We start from the raw sequence: 18,442 nt of genomic DNA, 5'->3' as shown, positions 1-18,442 counted from the left end.
GCAAACAATTACATTAATTTATATGTATAGCCTATTTAATACCAGTAAATAAAACGAAACTTTCATAGGCCTATAGCCTAGTTCCCTCCATAACAAATCCTTTAAAGTGCCCCTATTATGCCTTTTTTTAAGGTTCCTAATATTGTTTTGGGAATCTCCTACAACAGGTTTACATGCATGCAAGATCAAAAAACACTTTCGTTTTCTCATAATATACATTTCATTTCACCCCAGTTCTCAATGATTCGTAAACGATTCGTTAGAAGCAGTTTGAAGAATCAGTCTGTCTAAACCCCTCCTTTCCGTGAGCCTACACTGCTCTGATTGGTCAGATGGCCATTGCCATAACTGAATGACAGCTATCAATTTGCAAGACATTGTATACAATGTATGGACAGAAAAGATAGCATCGATTTTACCGTATCAATTCGAGCCTGAGTCCGACAATGAAACATCTGAAGTAGTCGATCAACCAGAAACTGATTTGCAATCACGACTGGAGTAGGACGTTTCTCTATAGTAAGTGTCACCTTAGTTTGCGTTATTTATAAGATGTGATAGCAGCGTCACTGTTACACTTTATGTAGGTGCACCTGTGGGAACTGTATCAGAATGTCAAGCGAAGCTGAAAACCTCTAACATAAGATAAACATTTAGGCCAGATGTCTACACAGACTTTTTCATCATAAATATTAACAAAGAAAAATGGCTATATCATTGTTTGACATTACAAGGGGTGTTTACTGTTTACAGAGAGAATACTTCAACTAGTTAGCGCGGACTAGCGCTTTCCGGGGGAGGGGTAGGTTTTATCATAGGTTTTATCAGCTGCCAATTTTCAATGCACATTTAAGAGTGCAAGTTGCAACTGTTATTAACAATGGAAAGATGAGGCTTATCAGTATTACGCAATATCCCCCTGCTTTGTTTTCTGTTTTGCACCATTTCCTGCCACCATTTTGATTCACAAGCTTGCAATTTGAGTCAATATCAGTTATTTTGTATATCAGGTAGGCTACAATACATGGCAAATTTTCTCAAAAAAAAAAAAAAAAATTCTCTCAAATAATGCTGTAATATATACATGGGAATCAGTTGGTACTACATTAATATTGAAGGTTAAAATGAATCAATTTGTATACAAACTTAAATTACACTTAAGGAAATTTTTATAATAATAAAGTTATAATAGGCCTAATAACTTTAAAATTGTTTCTACTCCAATTCGTTTTTTGAAATATAAACATTTAAATGGTGGCTGTTAACTTTATGGATTTATTCAAACATGCATTATATAGGCTATTAAAGAACATTAAAAATTATAATTAATATGTAATATGGTGCATATATTTAGCTAAATGCTCCTCTCTAGAGTTAATTTTTCTAGCTGACAAATGAGTTTATGGTCACTGAATATGTTTGAGTTAAATGTGATGTTACGTTTGTTTGTTTACAAGCTTTATTAACGTGTTTCCGCGGTTGAAACACTGATTGAGTGATTACACATGACATGATATAGATTTCGATAAGTTGTACTGTATCTTTTAACATACCTTTAGATGTTCATTCATGTTTATTTATTATACGCTGTAACTGATATTAAAGCGGAGTAGAGGATCAGTTCACATGCGCTTCAGGGCAAGCTGCAGCTTCTCTTGAAGTGAGGCGCTACAGCGATCTGTCACGCCACATCAAAGAGTGCCAAATCCGTATCCTCGTGCTTTTTTAAGTGGGTATATGGAAATCCTTGACCTTTCCTAGTGAGTATAAGGCATATACCTAAGTATCACGTAGACTACACTACTGGGGGGATCCCCCTAGGGAGAAATCACGGGGGGCCCCCAGGCCCGCGAGGCCCCACTCAATTGCATGCTTTGCATGGTGGGTAAATGCTACTGAACACAACAAAAGATTGTAATGCTGTGGTATTGTTGAAAAACGTTGTGACGTCACAACGAAACGGCTTGGGATTCTTTTATAAACGACTCATTTAATTGACTCAGAGTCGACTCTTACTTTTGAGAGACAATAACTTAAAACTTTGCAGGATGTTTTCATTCACTTAGAGCTCTGTTACACACTACATGTAAGGTAATTTTCAAAAATCCATAATAGGGGCACTTTAAGTTTAACGGTATTCAGACCAGAACAAGAATGAAAAAGAAGCTATAAAATTATATATAAAACTATAAAATGAAATATAAATTAGATAGTCATTGTGGCATTCATTATAAACAACACAGCTAAGTCAAGCCAAAATGCATTTTAGGCTAAAGCGAAACTAATGTGCTCACCTCTCTCATTTGGCAAGAATCTAAATGTTTCTTCATTTGCATGTGATATTTTGGTTGCTAAATTATTATTCATTATGTAATCAAGGCTTTGTACTTCACTCGTGTTCCCGAATCCCGATGCACGTAAAACAGCATCCCTCACATGCGCAAAAATGTGTATGGTTGGGCGCTGGGCACGCTGATTTACAGCGGACCATTTAATTTGAGCAGTGTAAATTTTATGTTTTTTGACTGCATTTTAGTTTGATGATGAATGGCTGAAATGTCAAGTTAGAAACGCTAGAACTGGGCACGAGGCGCCTGCGTGACCACTTGGATTTAATAAAATAAAGATATGGTGGCCACAATGCGTTAGACTCAGTGTCACGAAAATGAGCAGCGGAGACGTGACGTGACTCTGGACGATCAGCGGAGACGTGACGTGACTCTGGACGATCAGCGGAGACCCCCACAGTGAAAAGAGAGCCAGTTAGCATTAGAGCAAAATCCAAAAATTCAGCAAGTGACCCTCGAGGACCATACATGATTAAATAATCTTGCAGTGGTGTGTTTAATCCATGACAGAAGAAATCAATGAGAGCAAAGTCAGGCAAGTCAGATAAATGTGCAATGTCCAGAAACTTTTAGATGTGGTCCTCGAGGGTACAATTACCTTGACATAGGCGGACAAGACGTGTTGCTGGATCCATGTTGTGGCTGGAAACGCTCATAAAAGCCGCTGGATCTTGGTGGCTGAGTATTCTGTAATGGAAGGGAACGGGACAACGGAGTGGGAGATCCACGTGCAGGCTTTATTAAAATGAGCGTAGTCATACAGGCAGAGGTCAAACACCAGCAAACAGATCCAAGAGGGCAAGGCAATAGAGTAGTCCAAAACACAGGCTATGGTCAAAGCAGGCAGAAAACGATCATCAAACAAAGAAACAGTCCAGGGTCAAAAACACAGGCTGAGGTGAGGTGAGGTCAGGAGGAAGGAAGGAAGGAAGGAAGGAAGGAAGGAAGGAAGGAAGGAAGGAAGGAAGGAAGGAAGGAAGGAAGGAAGGAAGGAAGGAAGGAAGGAAGGAAGGAAGGAAGGAAGGAAGGAAGACGGAGACGGAGACGGAGACGGAGACAAGGTCAAACATAGGCTAAACAATACTCAGCAATGAGTGTGTGTGTGAGTGCAGCTTATAAAGGGTCACTGATGGGAAACAGGTGTGAGTGCATGATTGGTTCCTAGGTGAGGGATTGTGGGAAATGTAGTCCAGAGTGAAGTGACTGTGTGTGTGTGTGTGTGTGTGTGTGTGTGTGTGTGTGTGTGTGTGTGTGTGTGTGTGCACTGAAGAAGTCTTAATGTAGAAACAGAGACCTCTGGTGGGGAGTGGAAGGAGACAGCAGTGGGCAGAAACGTGACAGGTGTGATCAATGTACCTGTCCAAAGCCTCCAGCTAGTCAGGTACGTGTCTGCTGAAGAGAATATCATGTCACAGTCAGCTACACATAGGCCTAATGCTTCTCTTTTTTTCTTTTTACATGCAAGTATATCAATAACCACAATGTTAGATTGTAAGTTAGTTAGGGTTAAACAGATGCTGGCAAGAAGAAATTGCATTACTTGGCTTGTAACCACAGCAACTGTCTTGGCTTGGATCTGTTTCAAAGCGGAAGGGGAAAAGTATCGGAAGGTATAGCGACAAAGCACACTGTGCTAAGTGCTTTCCTCATTTTCCGCTATATTATAGTTTTACACGTCACAAATATTAAAAACTATGACACATTTCCTCAGTTTTTTATTTTCGCATGTAAACGATTTAATACACACTTATAAATGACATAAAACAAATTAACGCTGCTGCGAAGGTGTTTCTAATAGGCCTACAACAGCTGAGGGATTGAATTTGACATCTTTCTCTCTTCTGATTACTATTGTTTTTCTTTCTTTTTTTTTTTTCTTTTTTTTTGGAAAGCTGTGGAAATGCTATCATGGATTTTTTTCTTTTGCATCATTAGAGTAAATGCAAATACAAAAATTATATTTGCGGTCATCTCGCATTTACCGCTATAGAAGTTTACACAACTAATGACTTCCGCTTCTGAGAACCCTGCATGTGAAAAGGTCTATTTAGTGGTTTATTTTCCTAAATGCATTTAAGATCATTTACGGTTAGCTAGCTGTTTGTAATGTAGGCTCATTACAAGATATTTCTGTAGGAACCCCCACGGATTGACAGTTTTTTTTTTTAAATTTGAAATATTGTTCCAGAATTGTGAGACGGTTAAGAACAGTTAGGTTGTAATGTGAGGCAGTGACTGAAGTCACTAAATGGAGAGACCGGAGAGAAAGGAAGTGGTGGAACCATTCTCTACACTAAAATCATGCATTACACATTTCTGTGGTTTATAAGACAAAACACAACAATGACTCACAAAGTGCTACACAAAGCTTTTCTGAAAAATGCCTATGCTTGAACTGAAATAGAATGTGTGTGTTTTCAGGTGTTTTTTAGTAGGTAAAAAATTTGGAAAATCATTTATGTTACTGATAAATGACAATCTTGGGTTTAAGAAGGGGAGAAGATGAAAATTCTATAAATTCGTAAGCAACGCCTATGTTAAAACAGACTGACAATCTCTGCAGATTATTTAAACATTATCTATTGGGTTTTGAGAAGTTGAATTGAACTAAATGTCACTTTTTTAGTTTCACTTGTTTAGATCAGAGTCAGGGTTTCCCCGTTTCAATTTTTATGTGGTTTTAAAACACTGTCCTGGTATAAACTATAATGTATGTATATATGTGTGTTTCTTAGCGATGATCCTGAATGGTACATGGCGGAGTCTCTGTTTAGCCAGGCAGAAGGGATACATACCACAGAATTTTGTAGCAAAACTGAACAGCATGGAGACAGAACCGTAAGTAATGTAACGATCGATTGCATTTGGAGCGTACACACTCATGTATACCCAAACAAATCCATAGTTTAAAGCACGATTAAATGTATGTATGCAGATCATCTGATGTGGGTTTTTGAACAGAGAAGATCAAATTAGCTTTCCCACAATGAGATTTGGGAAATGCCGCCCAAAACTGTGGCTGAAAGGTTGATTCATTCAGAGTATCTCTTGTCGCTTATGACAAATGATTTGCGTGGTGTCAGTAATGGAAAGAAAATACTTCCACAAATCACACAAGTTTCTGAGCATCACTATGCTAAACTGCTGACGCCACATTTCTGAGTATGTTCGGGTGAGACTGTCCGACCCTATAGGTCGTTTTTCAAGCACCTTTTTACGACCTATATTTACGTTTTAAAGTCATGCGCCCTCTAGCTGGCGTAAAAATAATGATAGTGTCGTGTTACGTCTGTCGTCATGAAATGATGTATGACTGTCGTTACCAATCAAAATGCGTGTTCATTTAAATGCAATGTGTGGAGTTTTTACACCATTTCTCCTATTTCCATTTCGCCAAACTCATTTTTCTAATAACAACTACACCCATCCCATCACCTACCCTTAGCGATTCATAGTGCATATACTCTTTATGAGCACATGCGTTCCCTGGGATCGGACCCACGATCACATGATTGCATACTGTTATTGCAGTGCTCTGCCAATTGAGCTACGCGAAACCCGAAATGTAACGCAGATAAAAGGGAACAATGCATTAAAACGAAAGTGTCCTGTTGTCGAGAGGGGCGTATCTTTAGCAAACGCTCCTATGGGTCGAATTTCATGAATTAAAATGAAAGTGTCCTGTTGTCAATAGGGGCGCAACTTCAGGAAACGCTCCAATGGGTCGTATTTCAGGGAAGTGACAAACGACCTATATGGTCGTATTGGTTGGAGAACATGTTGGTTCAGGTCTAAGATTTTTAAGATCTTGGGAGGAGTGAAACGCCCCAACCCTCTATTTTTAGAACAGTTTAAACCCAAAATAAACGATCCCAAATAAGATAATTAATGAGTCAAAGCCCTCATAAAATGACAATAATGTTGTGTTGCAGGTGGTTCTTTAAAAATCTCTCCAGGAATGACGCCATGAGGCAATTACTGGCCCCTGGTAACACGCAGGGCTCCTTCCTCATCAGAGAGAGTGAGACCACACCAGGTATGAAACAACGCATTGCTCTGCACACAATAGCAAAAACAAACACAAAAGCTGGGGGCCTTGAGATCGTCGTAGCCGGGCCATATCACATTACAATGCTGGATCAGAATGTTTTGCTTATAGTACCACTATATAAAAAAAAATTGAAACGTAAAAAGTAAATAATAATAATAAAAAAATCTTAATAAAAATTACAAAATTAAAATAAATAAAATGAAATAATAATTTTAGAAATATTATTAAAATAATATTTAAATACATTTTAAATAAGTTATTGTGTCAGGAAACCCTTTAGGATAATTCAAGGGTGAATTTTAGAACATTTTCTACATGTCATTCACTGTAAAATGACTCCAGTCTAGAAATTCTCAGTGTTGTGAAGGTAGATGTTTGATTGTACAGTATGTGCACTTGGCCGCCTCTGATTGTCTTCTTGTTCTGGTGCCTCAGGTAGTTTCTCCCTATCTGTGAGAGACCTTGACCACACACAGGGCGACGTCATCAAGCACTACAGTATCCGCAACCTGGACGCAGGCGGATTGTACATCACCTCCAAGATCTCCTTCAGTTCCCTCTCAGAGCTGGTCAAACATTATTCACGTATGTTTGAGTGTTCATATGTGCATTAGACAAATCGGTTTTCAGGTTATTTATAAAAGACATAAAACAAGAACAGTTCGATCAGCCTGTTTATAAGAGCTCATATCCAATGTTATGGAAGTAAACTAATGCCATATGTTTTTGAAATAAAAAGCTTGTTGATTTGCACTACTTGAAAAAAAAATGCATTGCATTAACCATGCTTGTATTTTAATACATTGTATTTTTAGGGCTTGCATTTTTATGGGATGAAATTCAACATGGTTGCAAATTTAAGCTGTGAATATTTCAATTCAAAACATTTCCCCCACATTTTCATTGTTAAAAATTCAATAATCCATATTCACCTTTCAGATTTCACTTCCAAAATATTCATTCTGTTTAAAAATACAACCTATAATATTCAGCAGGCAATTTTCGGTCCATTTTATTTCGCGTCCACAAATTCAGTGGTTTAAATTTTAACATTTCACATCCGGGAACTGCAGGAATAGCAGTAGAGTACCGAGCATAATCTCCATCTGCTGTTAGTCGACCTCACCAGCAGGTGGTGCAAGCGCGTGTTGATGAAGAGCAGAGCAACGGTTATTCATTCATTAAAACGGATTTACATTAACGGAGCAAGCGGTAAGTGTATGTGTGATGATTATCAGGGTCAGTATATATTTGCAGAAAAGCTGATAAAGACACAAAAGTTGTGTTTACATTTAATTTAATGTCTTCACTGTTACTTTTCCTGTGTAGCTTACATGTAAGCAGCTTTCTCTACAGTGAACGATATTATAGCTATTCTCTGATGCTGATGTACAGTTCAAACATTAAATCTGAGGTAGACATATAACTTTCCTTTATATCGCGGCTGTGCTGCAGACAGTAACGTTACTGGGGTTTCCCTCAATATGTCATTCTCCAGGATTCCCCTGCCGTCGGGACATATAGAGCGCTTATCTTTATGGACTAAATACAGTGATATAAAAGACCACCAAACTCGCACTTTATTGAGGATGTAGGCTATAGGCTACAGGCAAGCAGGTTGACTCAGAATATGAACGTAATACGAAAAGTTTGACGCTAAGCGTTTCCTAGTGAAATACTGGCATAAAATTGGCTTGATATTGGACGGTCGATATTCGCAAATTTAGGGACCGTCTCTAAAGTTACATACGACATTGGTGTACACATTTCTAACTTAAATATCATTTGAAGATAATGACTAACGGTCATAAACTGTAATGTGCTCGTGTAGGTGTCAAGATGATGCACACCTTTTAGATTTTTTATATTTAATAAAATAAAATAAAAATTCGAATTTTTTTACTACTGCATGAGCTTATATTTATTTTAATATCAACAATCTAAAATTATGGTATACATTTTTTATATTTAATAAAATAAACTGTCAAGTCACGTGTAATTACTATTTTTCACTGCAGTATGAGTTCATATTTATTATCAACAGTAAGTTGTGAACACTTTACAGACTGTAATTCATACTTTTCAGATACTATAGAGCTTTAAATTATGGTATATTTTTTGTATGAGCATACAGTAGGCTAAGTGAAATATATAACTATGCTTACATGACAGTTTATTCAATATCAAAAATCTAAAAGCTGTGCATCATACCTGAAACCTACATGAACACTTTACAGTTGGTTTTATGACTGAGTCATTCTCTTCATATGCTATTGAAGTTAGAAATGTCGTGTGTAACTTTAGAGACGGACCCTAAATTTGCGAAAATCGACCGTCCAATGTCAAACCTATGCCAGTATTTCACTGGGAAACGCTTAGCATCAAACATTGCGCATTACGTTCATATTTTGAGTCAACCTGCTTGCCTGTAGCCTATAGCCTACATCCTCAATAAGGTGCGAGTTTGGTGGTCTTTTATATCACTGTATTTAGTATATAAAGATAAGTTAAGCGTTCTATATGTCCCGACGGCAGGGGAGTCCTGGAGTATGATGTGTGAGGGAAACCCCAATACTGTCTTCTAACGCTTGCTCCGTTAATGTAAATCCGTTTTAACGAATTAATGACTCTCTCTGCCCATCGCTCCCTGCTGGTGAGGTCGACTAACAGCAGATGGAGATTATGCTCGGTACTCTACTGCTTTTCCTGCAGTTCCCTGATGTGAAATGTTGAAATTTGAACCACTGAATTTGTGGACGCGAATTAAAATGGACCGAAAATTGCCTGCTGAATATTATAGGTTGTATTTTTAAACAGAATGAATATTTTGGAAGTGAAATCTGAAAGGTGAATATGGATTATTGAATTTTTAACAATGAAAATGTGGGGGAAATGTTTTGAATTGAACTATTTACAGCTTAAATATACAGCCATGTTGAATTTCATCCCATAAAAATGCAAGCCCTAAAAATACAATGCATTAAAATACAAGCACAGTTAATGCAATGCATATTTTTTTTTCCAAGTAGAGCAGTTCAACATGCTTTTTGTTTCAAAAACATATGGCATTATTTTACTTCCATACAATGTGGTCAAAAAGTTACACCATTTGTTTATCTTTCTTTGCGCAGGAGAGGCTGATGGACTATGCACCCGCCTGGTGAAGCCGTGTCAGACCCGAGCCCCTCAGAAGCCCTGGTGGCAGGATGAGTGGGAAGTACCCCGTGAGTCTCTCAATCTAGAGCGCAGACTGGGGCAGGGGCAGTTTGGAGAAGTATGGATGGGTAAGAAGTGTTTTACTTCCTATTTCTCAACTGTATTACAGAAATTGACTTTACAGTGGGAATTAATAGTGAATGATTCAAAGGCACTTTCTAGATGAATAACTATAAAGCATATTTTACACACCTCCACCATCATCTCCTCTTCCATGTGAAACGACACGTCAAACACCTGTCCTACATATATGCTCTTAATGTGTGTTGTAGATAGCTCACTCTTGTCATCTGTGTATTTCAGAAAACCTGGTGGTAGCCATATACAAATATGAGCCATGCCACAGTGACGACCTTGGGTTTGAGAAAGGGGAGAAGATGAAAATCCTAAATGTGTAAGCAACACCTATGTTAAAACAGACTGACAATCTCTGCAGATTATTTAAAGATTATCTATTGGGTTTTGAGAAGTTGAATTGAACTAAATGTCACTTTTTTAGTTTCACTTGTTTAGATCAGAGTCAGGGTTTCCCTGTTTCAATTTTTATGTGGTTTTAAAACACTGTCCTGGTATGATCTATAATGTATGTATATATGTGTGTTTCTTAGCGATGATCCTGAATGGTACATGGCGGAGTCTCTGTTTACCAGGCAGAAGGGATACATACCACAGAATTTTGTAGCAAAACTGAACAGCATGGAGACAGAACCGTAAGTAATGTAACGATCAATTGCATTTGGAGCGTACACACTCATGTATACCCAAACAAATCCACAATTTAAAGCACGATTAAATGTATGTATGCAGATCATCTGATGTGGGTTTTTGAACAGAGAAGATCAAATTAGCTTCCCCACAATGAGATTTGGGAAATGCCTGAATGCCAAATGCCAAAACTGTGGCTGAAAGGTTGATTCATTCAGGTTATCTCTTGTCGCTTATGACAAATGATTTATGTGGTGTCAGTAATGGAAAGAGAAGAAGAAAAAAAATACTCCCACAAATCACACAAGTTCTGAGCATCACTATGCTAAACTGCTGTTACAAATTAGCTCAAAGGGGAAATATTAATAATTATTCATAACTCATGATTATTAATTATGATTAATTATGAATATTTGAATCAGTTAATCAGATTAACTTGATGTAGCTGCATTAAAATTACAATCAATAAACCAGTTCATCCTGTGAACACTCAGTATTGATTATTAATTAATTCTAAGAGAATGGTATTTTTTCATGGCCACAGAAAAATAATTCTTTCTTAGCATTTACAGTGCTTAGAGCTGGTAATAAGATCTGATCATTTAAGAGACAATCTATTGCAGACAGAGACTCAGAGCCAAATATGTATTATGCGCAAGTTTTATTAACTATATCACGAACACATAACTAAACTAACAAACACATACATACACACACACAAGTCACACGTACATGGGTAAAATGAGGAATGATAGAGTGAGACCAGAAGTGGGAAACATGAGGAGCTATGGGGAAAAGTCAAAAACCCGGAAAGAATCATCAGTATTCATTACAAAGCTCCTTTGTTAACAAAGGAGGTTCACAACTTTAACTAACTAGAAGCAATTTAGTATATCGTACGATACTTGCATTAGGCCTCTGCCTTTTTGAAGAGCGTCTGGATACACCGTTGCTGTAGGAAGTCCTGAGAATTCAGTCCGATGGTGCTGAGGTTGCAATCGATGTCTTCTGCGTTGAATGAAGAACTGATGACAAACTTCATGGTTAGTTTGAATCTTAATGGGGAGGAGTCCTTTTCTCTCCCAGTTAAGCACATGGCAGGGAGCAGGGCAGCAGGCCCACAGGCCTTGGCCTGAGAGGCTGCCCCCGCAGGGGTTTCTCCAGTCCGTCGAAGAAGCAAGAGAGAGAGGGAGGAGCATTGTGCGCTGGCTTTTAAGGTCCAGGAGAAGTCATTCTCCCTCTGGGTCAGTGGACCAATCATACATGAGCTCCCGACAGGAAAGTTTACGATACTTTGTCTTGAGGAGATCATGTGCATGTAACTGGATTAGTTACAGATGGAGAAGAAACTATTAAAGATTCTTGTAATACTGATATGTTGCACAGGTATCGACATATCATATACACAAGCATTTAAATCTTCAAAATACAAACTCATAGGCACCAAATTTGTTATAGGTTGGTTTACGTTAATCATTGGTTCTTATCATAAAATATGCATAAAACAGATATCATACAAACAACAGTTTGCAAAACAGTTATAATAATGTCCTGGAATGCTTGTTCATTTATAGAACAGTTTGTCTATAAATTAATGAAAGTCTGTTTTGAGGACTATGGCCACTGCTTTCCCATGTGGCTGCCTCGTTCAGAGCAGCTTGTGCATATTTGCGGGTCATAAAAAATCAGCCTTATCTGATGTCCATGGTAACTGAGGCCCTTGCACAGGCTGGTCCGTGGAGGAGGGTCCCGCAGGCCTCAGAGTGAGTTTTAAAGATTACGCGTTAAATATGACAAATGATTGTGTCTGATTTGTCTCAGTCGTTACACTGCTGACGCCACATTTCTGCGGATGCTCAGGTTTAAGATTTTTAAAATCTTGGGAGGAATGAAACGCCCCAACCCTGCATCTTTGAAACAATTTAAATTTAAAATAAATGATCCCAAGTAAGATAATTAATTAATGAGTCAAAGCCCTCATAAAATGGCAATAATGTTGTGTTGCAGGTGGTTCTTTAAAAATCTCTCCAGGAATGATGCCATGAAGCAATTACAGGCCCCTGGTAACACGCAGGGCTCCTTCCTCATCAGAGAGAGTGAGACCACACCAGGTATGAAACAACGCATTGCTCTGCAGACAACAGCAACAAAAAACACACACACAAAAGCATGATGGTACATCAGACAGTGCTACAGTCCTGTCACCAGGACACAGGACTCATAGCCAGGCCATATCACATTACAGTGCTGGATCAGAATGTTTTGCTTTTCTAGTTTCACTATAAAATTAAAAAAAAAAAAAAAAAAAAATCATAAAACATAAATAATAATAATAATAATAATAATCTTAATAAAAAATACAAAATTAAAATAAAATAAAATAATAATTTTAGAAATATTATTACATAAAAATATTTAAACACATTTTAAATAAGTTATTGTGTCAGGAAACCCTTTAGGACAATTCAAGGGTGAATTTTAAAACATTTTCTACATGTCATTCACTGTAAAATGACTCCAGTCTAGAAATTCTCAGTGTTGTGAAGGTAGATGTTTGATTGTACAGTATGTGCACTTGGCCGCCTCTGATTGTCTTCTTGTTCTGGTGCCTCAGGTAGTTTCTCCCTATCTGTGAGAGACCTTGACCACACACAGGGCGACGTCATCAAGCACTACAGTATCCGCAACCTGGACGCAGGCGGATTGTACATCACCTCCAAGATCTCCTTCAGTTCCCTCTCAGAGCTGGTCAAACATTATTCACGTATGTTTGAGTGTTCACATGTGCCTTAGACAAATCGGTTGTCAGGTTATTTATAAAAGACATAAAACAAGAAGAGTTCGATCAGGCTGTTTATAAGAGCTCATATGCAGAGTGGTCAAAAAGTTACACCATTTGTTTATCTTTCTTCGCGCAGGAGAGGCTGATGGACTATGCACCCGCCTGGTGAAGCCGTGTCAGACCCGAGCCCCTCAGAAGCCCTGGTGGCAGGATGAGTGGGAAGTACTCCGTGAGTCTCTCAATCTAGAGCGCAGACTGGGGCAGGGGCAGTTTGGAGAAGTATGGATGGGTAAGAAGTGTTTTACTTCCTATTTCTCAACTGTATTACAGAAATTGACTTTACAGTGGGAATTAATAGTGAATGATTCAAAGGCACTTTCTAGATGAATAACTATAAAGCATATTTTACACACCTCCACCATCATCTCCTCTTCGTTGGTGAGATGACACGTCAAACACCTGTCCTATATGTATGTTCTTAATTTGTATTGTAGATAGCTCACTCTTGTCATCTATGTATTCCAGAAAACCTAGTGGTAGCCATATACAAATATGAGCCATGCTACAGTGACGACCTTGGGTTTGAGAAAGGGGAGAAGATGAAAATCCTAAATGTGTAAGCAACACCTATGTTAAAACAGACTGACAATCTTTGCAGATTATCTAAACATTATCTATTTGGTTATGAGAAGTTGAATTGAACTAAATGTCACTTTTTTTAGTTTCACTTGTTTAGATCAGAGTCAGGGTTTCCCTGTTTCAATTTTTATGTGGTTTTAAAACACTGTCCTGGTATGATCTATAATGTGTGTATATATTTGTGTTTCTTAGCGATGATCCTGAATGGTACATGGCGGAGTCTCTGTTTAGCAGGCAGAAGGGATACATACCACAGAATTTTGTAGCAAAACTGAACAGCATGGAGACAGAACCGTAAGTAATGTAACGATCAATTGCATTTGGAGCGCACACACTCATGTATACCCAAACAAATCCACAATTTAAAGCACGGTTAAATTTATGTATGTATGCAGATCAGCTGATGTGGTTTTTTGAACAGAGAAGATCAAATTAGCTTTCCCACAATGAGATTTGGGAAATGCCACCCAAAACTGTGGCTGAAAGGTTGATTCATTTAGGGTATCTCCTGTCGCTTATGACAAATGATTTATGTGGTGTCAGTAATGGAAAGAGAAGAAAAAAAAAATACTCCCACAAATCACAAGTTTCTGAGCATCACTATGCTAAACTGCTGATGCCACATTTCTGTGTATGTTCAGGTCTAAAAATTTTAAGATCTTGGGAGGAGTTGAAACGCCCCAACCCTGTATCTTTAGAACAATTTAAACCCAAAATAAACGATCCCAAATAAGATAATTAATGAGTCAAAGCCCTCATAAAATGACAATAATGTTGTGTTGCAGGTGGTTCTTTAAAAATCTCTCCAGGAATGATGCCATGAGGCAATTACAATCCCCTGGTAACACGCAGGGCTCCTTCCTCATCAGAGAGAGTGAGACCACACCAGGTATGAAACAACACATTACTCCACACACAACAGCAAAAAAAAACACACACACACACACACACAAAAGCATGAGGGTACATCAGACAGTGCTACAGTCCTGTCACCAGGACACAGGACTCATAGCCAGGCCATATCACATTACAGTGCTGGATCAGAATGTTTTGCTTTTCTAGTTTCACTATAAAATTAAAAAAAAAAAAAAATTGTAAAACATAAATAATAATAATAATTATAATTTTAATAAAAACATACAAAATTAAAATAAATAAAATAATAATTTTAGAAATAGTATTAAATCAAAATATTCAAATACATTTTAAATAAGTTATTGTGTCAGGAAACCCATTGGGATAATTCAAGGGTGAATTTTAGAACATTTTCTACATGTCATTCACTGTAAAATGACTCCAGTCTAGAAATTCTCAGTGTTGTGAAGGTAGATGACATTCGATTGTACAGTATGTGCACTTGGCCGCCTCTGATTGTCTTCTTGTTCTGGTGCCTTAGGTAGTTTCTCCCTATCTGTGAGAGACCTTGACCACACACAGGGGGACGTCATCAAGCACTACAGTATCCGCAACCTGGACGCAGGCGGATTTAACATCACCTCCAAGATCTCCTTCAGTTCCCTCTCAGAGCTGGTCAAACATTATTCACGTATGTTTGAGTGTTCATATGTGCCTTAGACAAATCGGTTTTCAGGTTATTTATAAAAGACATAAAACAAGAATAGTTCGATCAGGCTATTTATAAGAGCTCATATCCAATGTGGTCAAAAAGTGACACCATTTGTTTATCTTTCATCGCACAGGAGAGGCTGATGGACTATGCACCCGCCTGGTGAAGCCGTGTCAGACCCGAGCCCCTCAGAAGCCCTGGTGGCAGGATGAGTGGGTATGGAGCGGAAAAGAGAGTAGACATGTTTAAGAGAGGCTCCTGGAAATAACCCAATTTCTCATTAAAAAGCCTTTTTTTTTTTTTTTTTTTAGATAAATCTTAGGTATTCAAAAGAATGACGAAGCCTAAACCCACAAAAAGAGTCGATAAGATGGATAAACCTGCAGAGAACCAGAAGGAGTAGCAAGACGACCAGGCCTCAAGCAGCCAGTTACCTTCAAACTTTGGAAAGACGGCTGAAGGATTCAATGTAATGCCTGCTAATCCTTCCATTGCGGATATTATGGTCGATTTTTCCAAACTCCATAAAAATGAGGATGCCAAATTTAATAATATCGCTCGAGTTACCTGTGGTAGTGGATTGTGCCCATTGATCTCTGGCCCCCAGATCTGCAGAAGGACAACATCCAAGGCCTTTAATCGTAAGGCTTCATCACTACCAGATAAAGGAACGCATCATCAGACTGGCATCACAGCAGTTTCTGCTGGAATACATGGGCTCACGTGCAGTGGCGCCTGCAGCCGTACGGCTGTACTCACTGTGCCTACCATAAGAGGGCACTAATTAATGCCGTTTTTATTTTTTACATAATTGTTAAATTGATTATTAAAATCTATCTGCGTACACTCATAACACATTTAGAAAGCAAGAGAGAATGAGAATAAATAAAGGTGTGCGTTTGTGTGTTGTAAAGTCAAATGTGTGCGTGGGGGGATACGGTTAAAAAGAAATCTGATTGGCTAGTTTAGTTTCGTTGCTTTTTCCACACATGAAAAATGACGTTACAGATAGTTACTGTTTAAAAACAGTCTCAAAATGAGTAAATGCTCTCTAAAACAGCTAAGAGTAAGGTGTGACGGTCTATAGAAAAAGGGATACATCTTTGTCACACTTTCCAGAGCCGAGAGAGCCTACAGAGACAGAAACAATATCAGAATCTACTCTCATTAATGATGAAGCAGTGCTGGTCTGAACATTCATTTTACTGCCAGTGTCTAGAGTGAAGATTGGCTTGTTCTTTCAGAATATATGCTTGATGTCATCTTTAGTCATCTTTAAAAGTCATCTTTTAAGAGATGTAATCTTTAATGACAACATGCAATGACCCATAGTATTTAGGATTTTCCAGGATGCTTTACTACTGACAGTATTTACACTAATATTAATCAGTATTGTATTAGTGTATTATTGTATAGTATTGTTCACAAGTTGAATTACAAGTCCAATCAAAGTAATCACACACCTCTCTTCAAAACACCGCTTGATTTGAGGTTTAATTTATGTCTGTAGCACAAATGGTTGGGGACAAACTGTGTGCCAACATTTAATACTTAAACTTTGGGGTTTGTTCAAATGTACTACCTGTAACCGAGCGATACCCAAAGATCACAATTGATTCCGACTACGCCACCGGGGTTTTATACCCACAGAAATAATTTAATACAGCAACACAAGTTTGTTACCAAAAGGTGGGTAGAGATATAGGCAAAGGATTACAAAGATGGGGCAACTTTATTAAAGTGTACAAAAGTTAAAAACGGTCACATTATCTCACAAGGGCTCAATATTCACAGGTCACAAAAACAACAAACAACAAAAGAAAGACACTTTACAAAAGCTACAATATGCATAAACACAATAAAATAAAGCAAGTTTAAAGGAGGGAGATGGCCTGCCATAACCCTCAATTCTCACACCACACTTAACCATAAACCAAATCACTCCAACCTATGAAGCACGGCACTCAATGTGGACACCATTAAACGAAGGGCCAAACTCCTCCCCTTTTTCTATAAAATACAAAAGGAAATAAAACAACAACACCAATAATTAGCTGGTATTGACCAGCCTCAAATAAACAGTTGACAAAAAAAGACAAAAACTAAATATATTCCAATCAATCAGTCACACTTTGTAACAAAGAAAAACTGAAATTTAGACGTGCATTCCGTCGCATAATACAGCGATGAAACCCTTGGGCATGTAAATCAACCAAGAGATGTTCACAGCGCGGTACTATGCGTGGTTGCTGATCATAACGTGCAGCTAGTTGTTCGTCGACAAACTGAAACTGGGGGCAGTCTACGCACAGCAGCATGAAGCAGGGACGGCACACCAAACATCATTCCATTCATAAATGGCGAACTCCTGTAAAGGGGCAGTACGGATGACAACGCATCCCAGGTAACCAAAGCCCTCCAATTTTATACCATGACACTCCGGTCCTGATAGGTTCACTGTTTTTACATGACATCACACAATGAACAACCGAGGGTATACTTAACACTGGTACATACCTTAGTAATATTTTTTTTTTTTTTTTTTTTTTTTTTTTGGTTGTTTCAACCAAAATTTTGGTCAAAAATGGACAACCCAACCATTGGGTTAAATTTTTTAATTAAAATTTTAACCCGATGGTTGGGTTTGTCCATATTTGACCCAATTTTAGGTTGAAACAATTGTAAAAAAATTTAAAACCCAGCAGTGTAGAGCATTCCTAAAACTGAGCAATATTAATATTAATCCTTGTCGCAAGTGCGACTAGTTTTAACTATATTTAGTACCTCTATAGAACTGGCTATGTTCAGACATTCCTCCATTCCAGGAATTTCCAACTGAAGAACAAGCAGGTCCTTACATTTAATGGTGATACTACAAGAGGATCCCATAGTCCTGTTTTAGACACATACAAACACCCCCACACACATTTTTAAGAACACGCCTTGCTCACATTCTCAAATTCAATACAATCATCCCTATTGGGGCCTCAGTAGAGACAGAAGCAGGAAGCAAAAACAAGCCATGTGCGTAAGGCTAGCAGAGAGACAGTGAGATCAATTGAGAGGTATGACTGAGCTCTAAACAAAACTTTAATAGAACGTAAACTAACAGTCCCTCTCGTTGTATTTCCATA

General features: G+C 38.1%; 1 protein-coding gene and 1 pseudogene across 1 annotated transcript in view; one reads left to right on the top strand and one right to left on the bottom strand.

The window, feature by feature from the left end:
* Positions 1 to 18,192, bottom strand: part of zgc:154055 (uncharacterized protein LOC556036 homolog) — a 41,505-nt gene extending 23,313 nt beyond the window's left edge. Inside the window, exon 1 of the mRNA XM_051869076.1 lies at positions 18,093 to 18,192. Coding sequence (XP_051725036.1) covers positions 18,093 to 18,128 — 36 coding nt within the window. The 5' untranslated portion in view covers positions 18,129 to 18,192. The remainder of the gene's footprint in view (positions 1 to 18,092) is intronic.
* On the top strand, positions 3,810 to 16,208 carry LOC127499018 (uncharacterized; annotated as a pseudogene).
* Positions 18,193 to 18,442: the final 250 nt, after the last annotated feature.

Source organism: Ctenopharyngodon idella, chromosome 17 (genome assembly GCF_019924925.1).
Source record: "Ctenopharyngodon idella isolate HZGC_01 chromosome 17, HZGC01, whole genome shotgun sequence".
In the NCBI taxonomy this organism is placed as follows: domain Eukaryota; kingdom Metazoa; phylum Chordata; class Actinopteri; order Cypriniformes; family Xenocyprididae; genus Ctenopharyngodon; species Ctenopharyngodon idella.
Note: the sequence above shows the minus strand (reverse complement) of the source record. Positions and strands in the feature narration are given on the sequence as shown.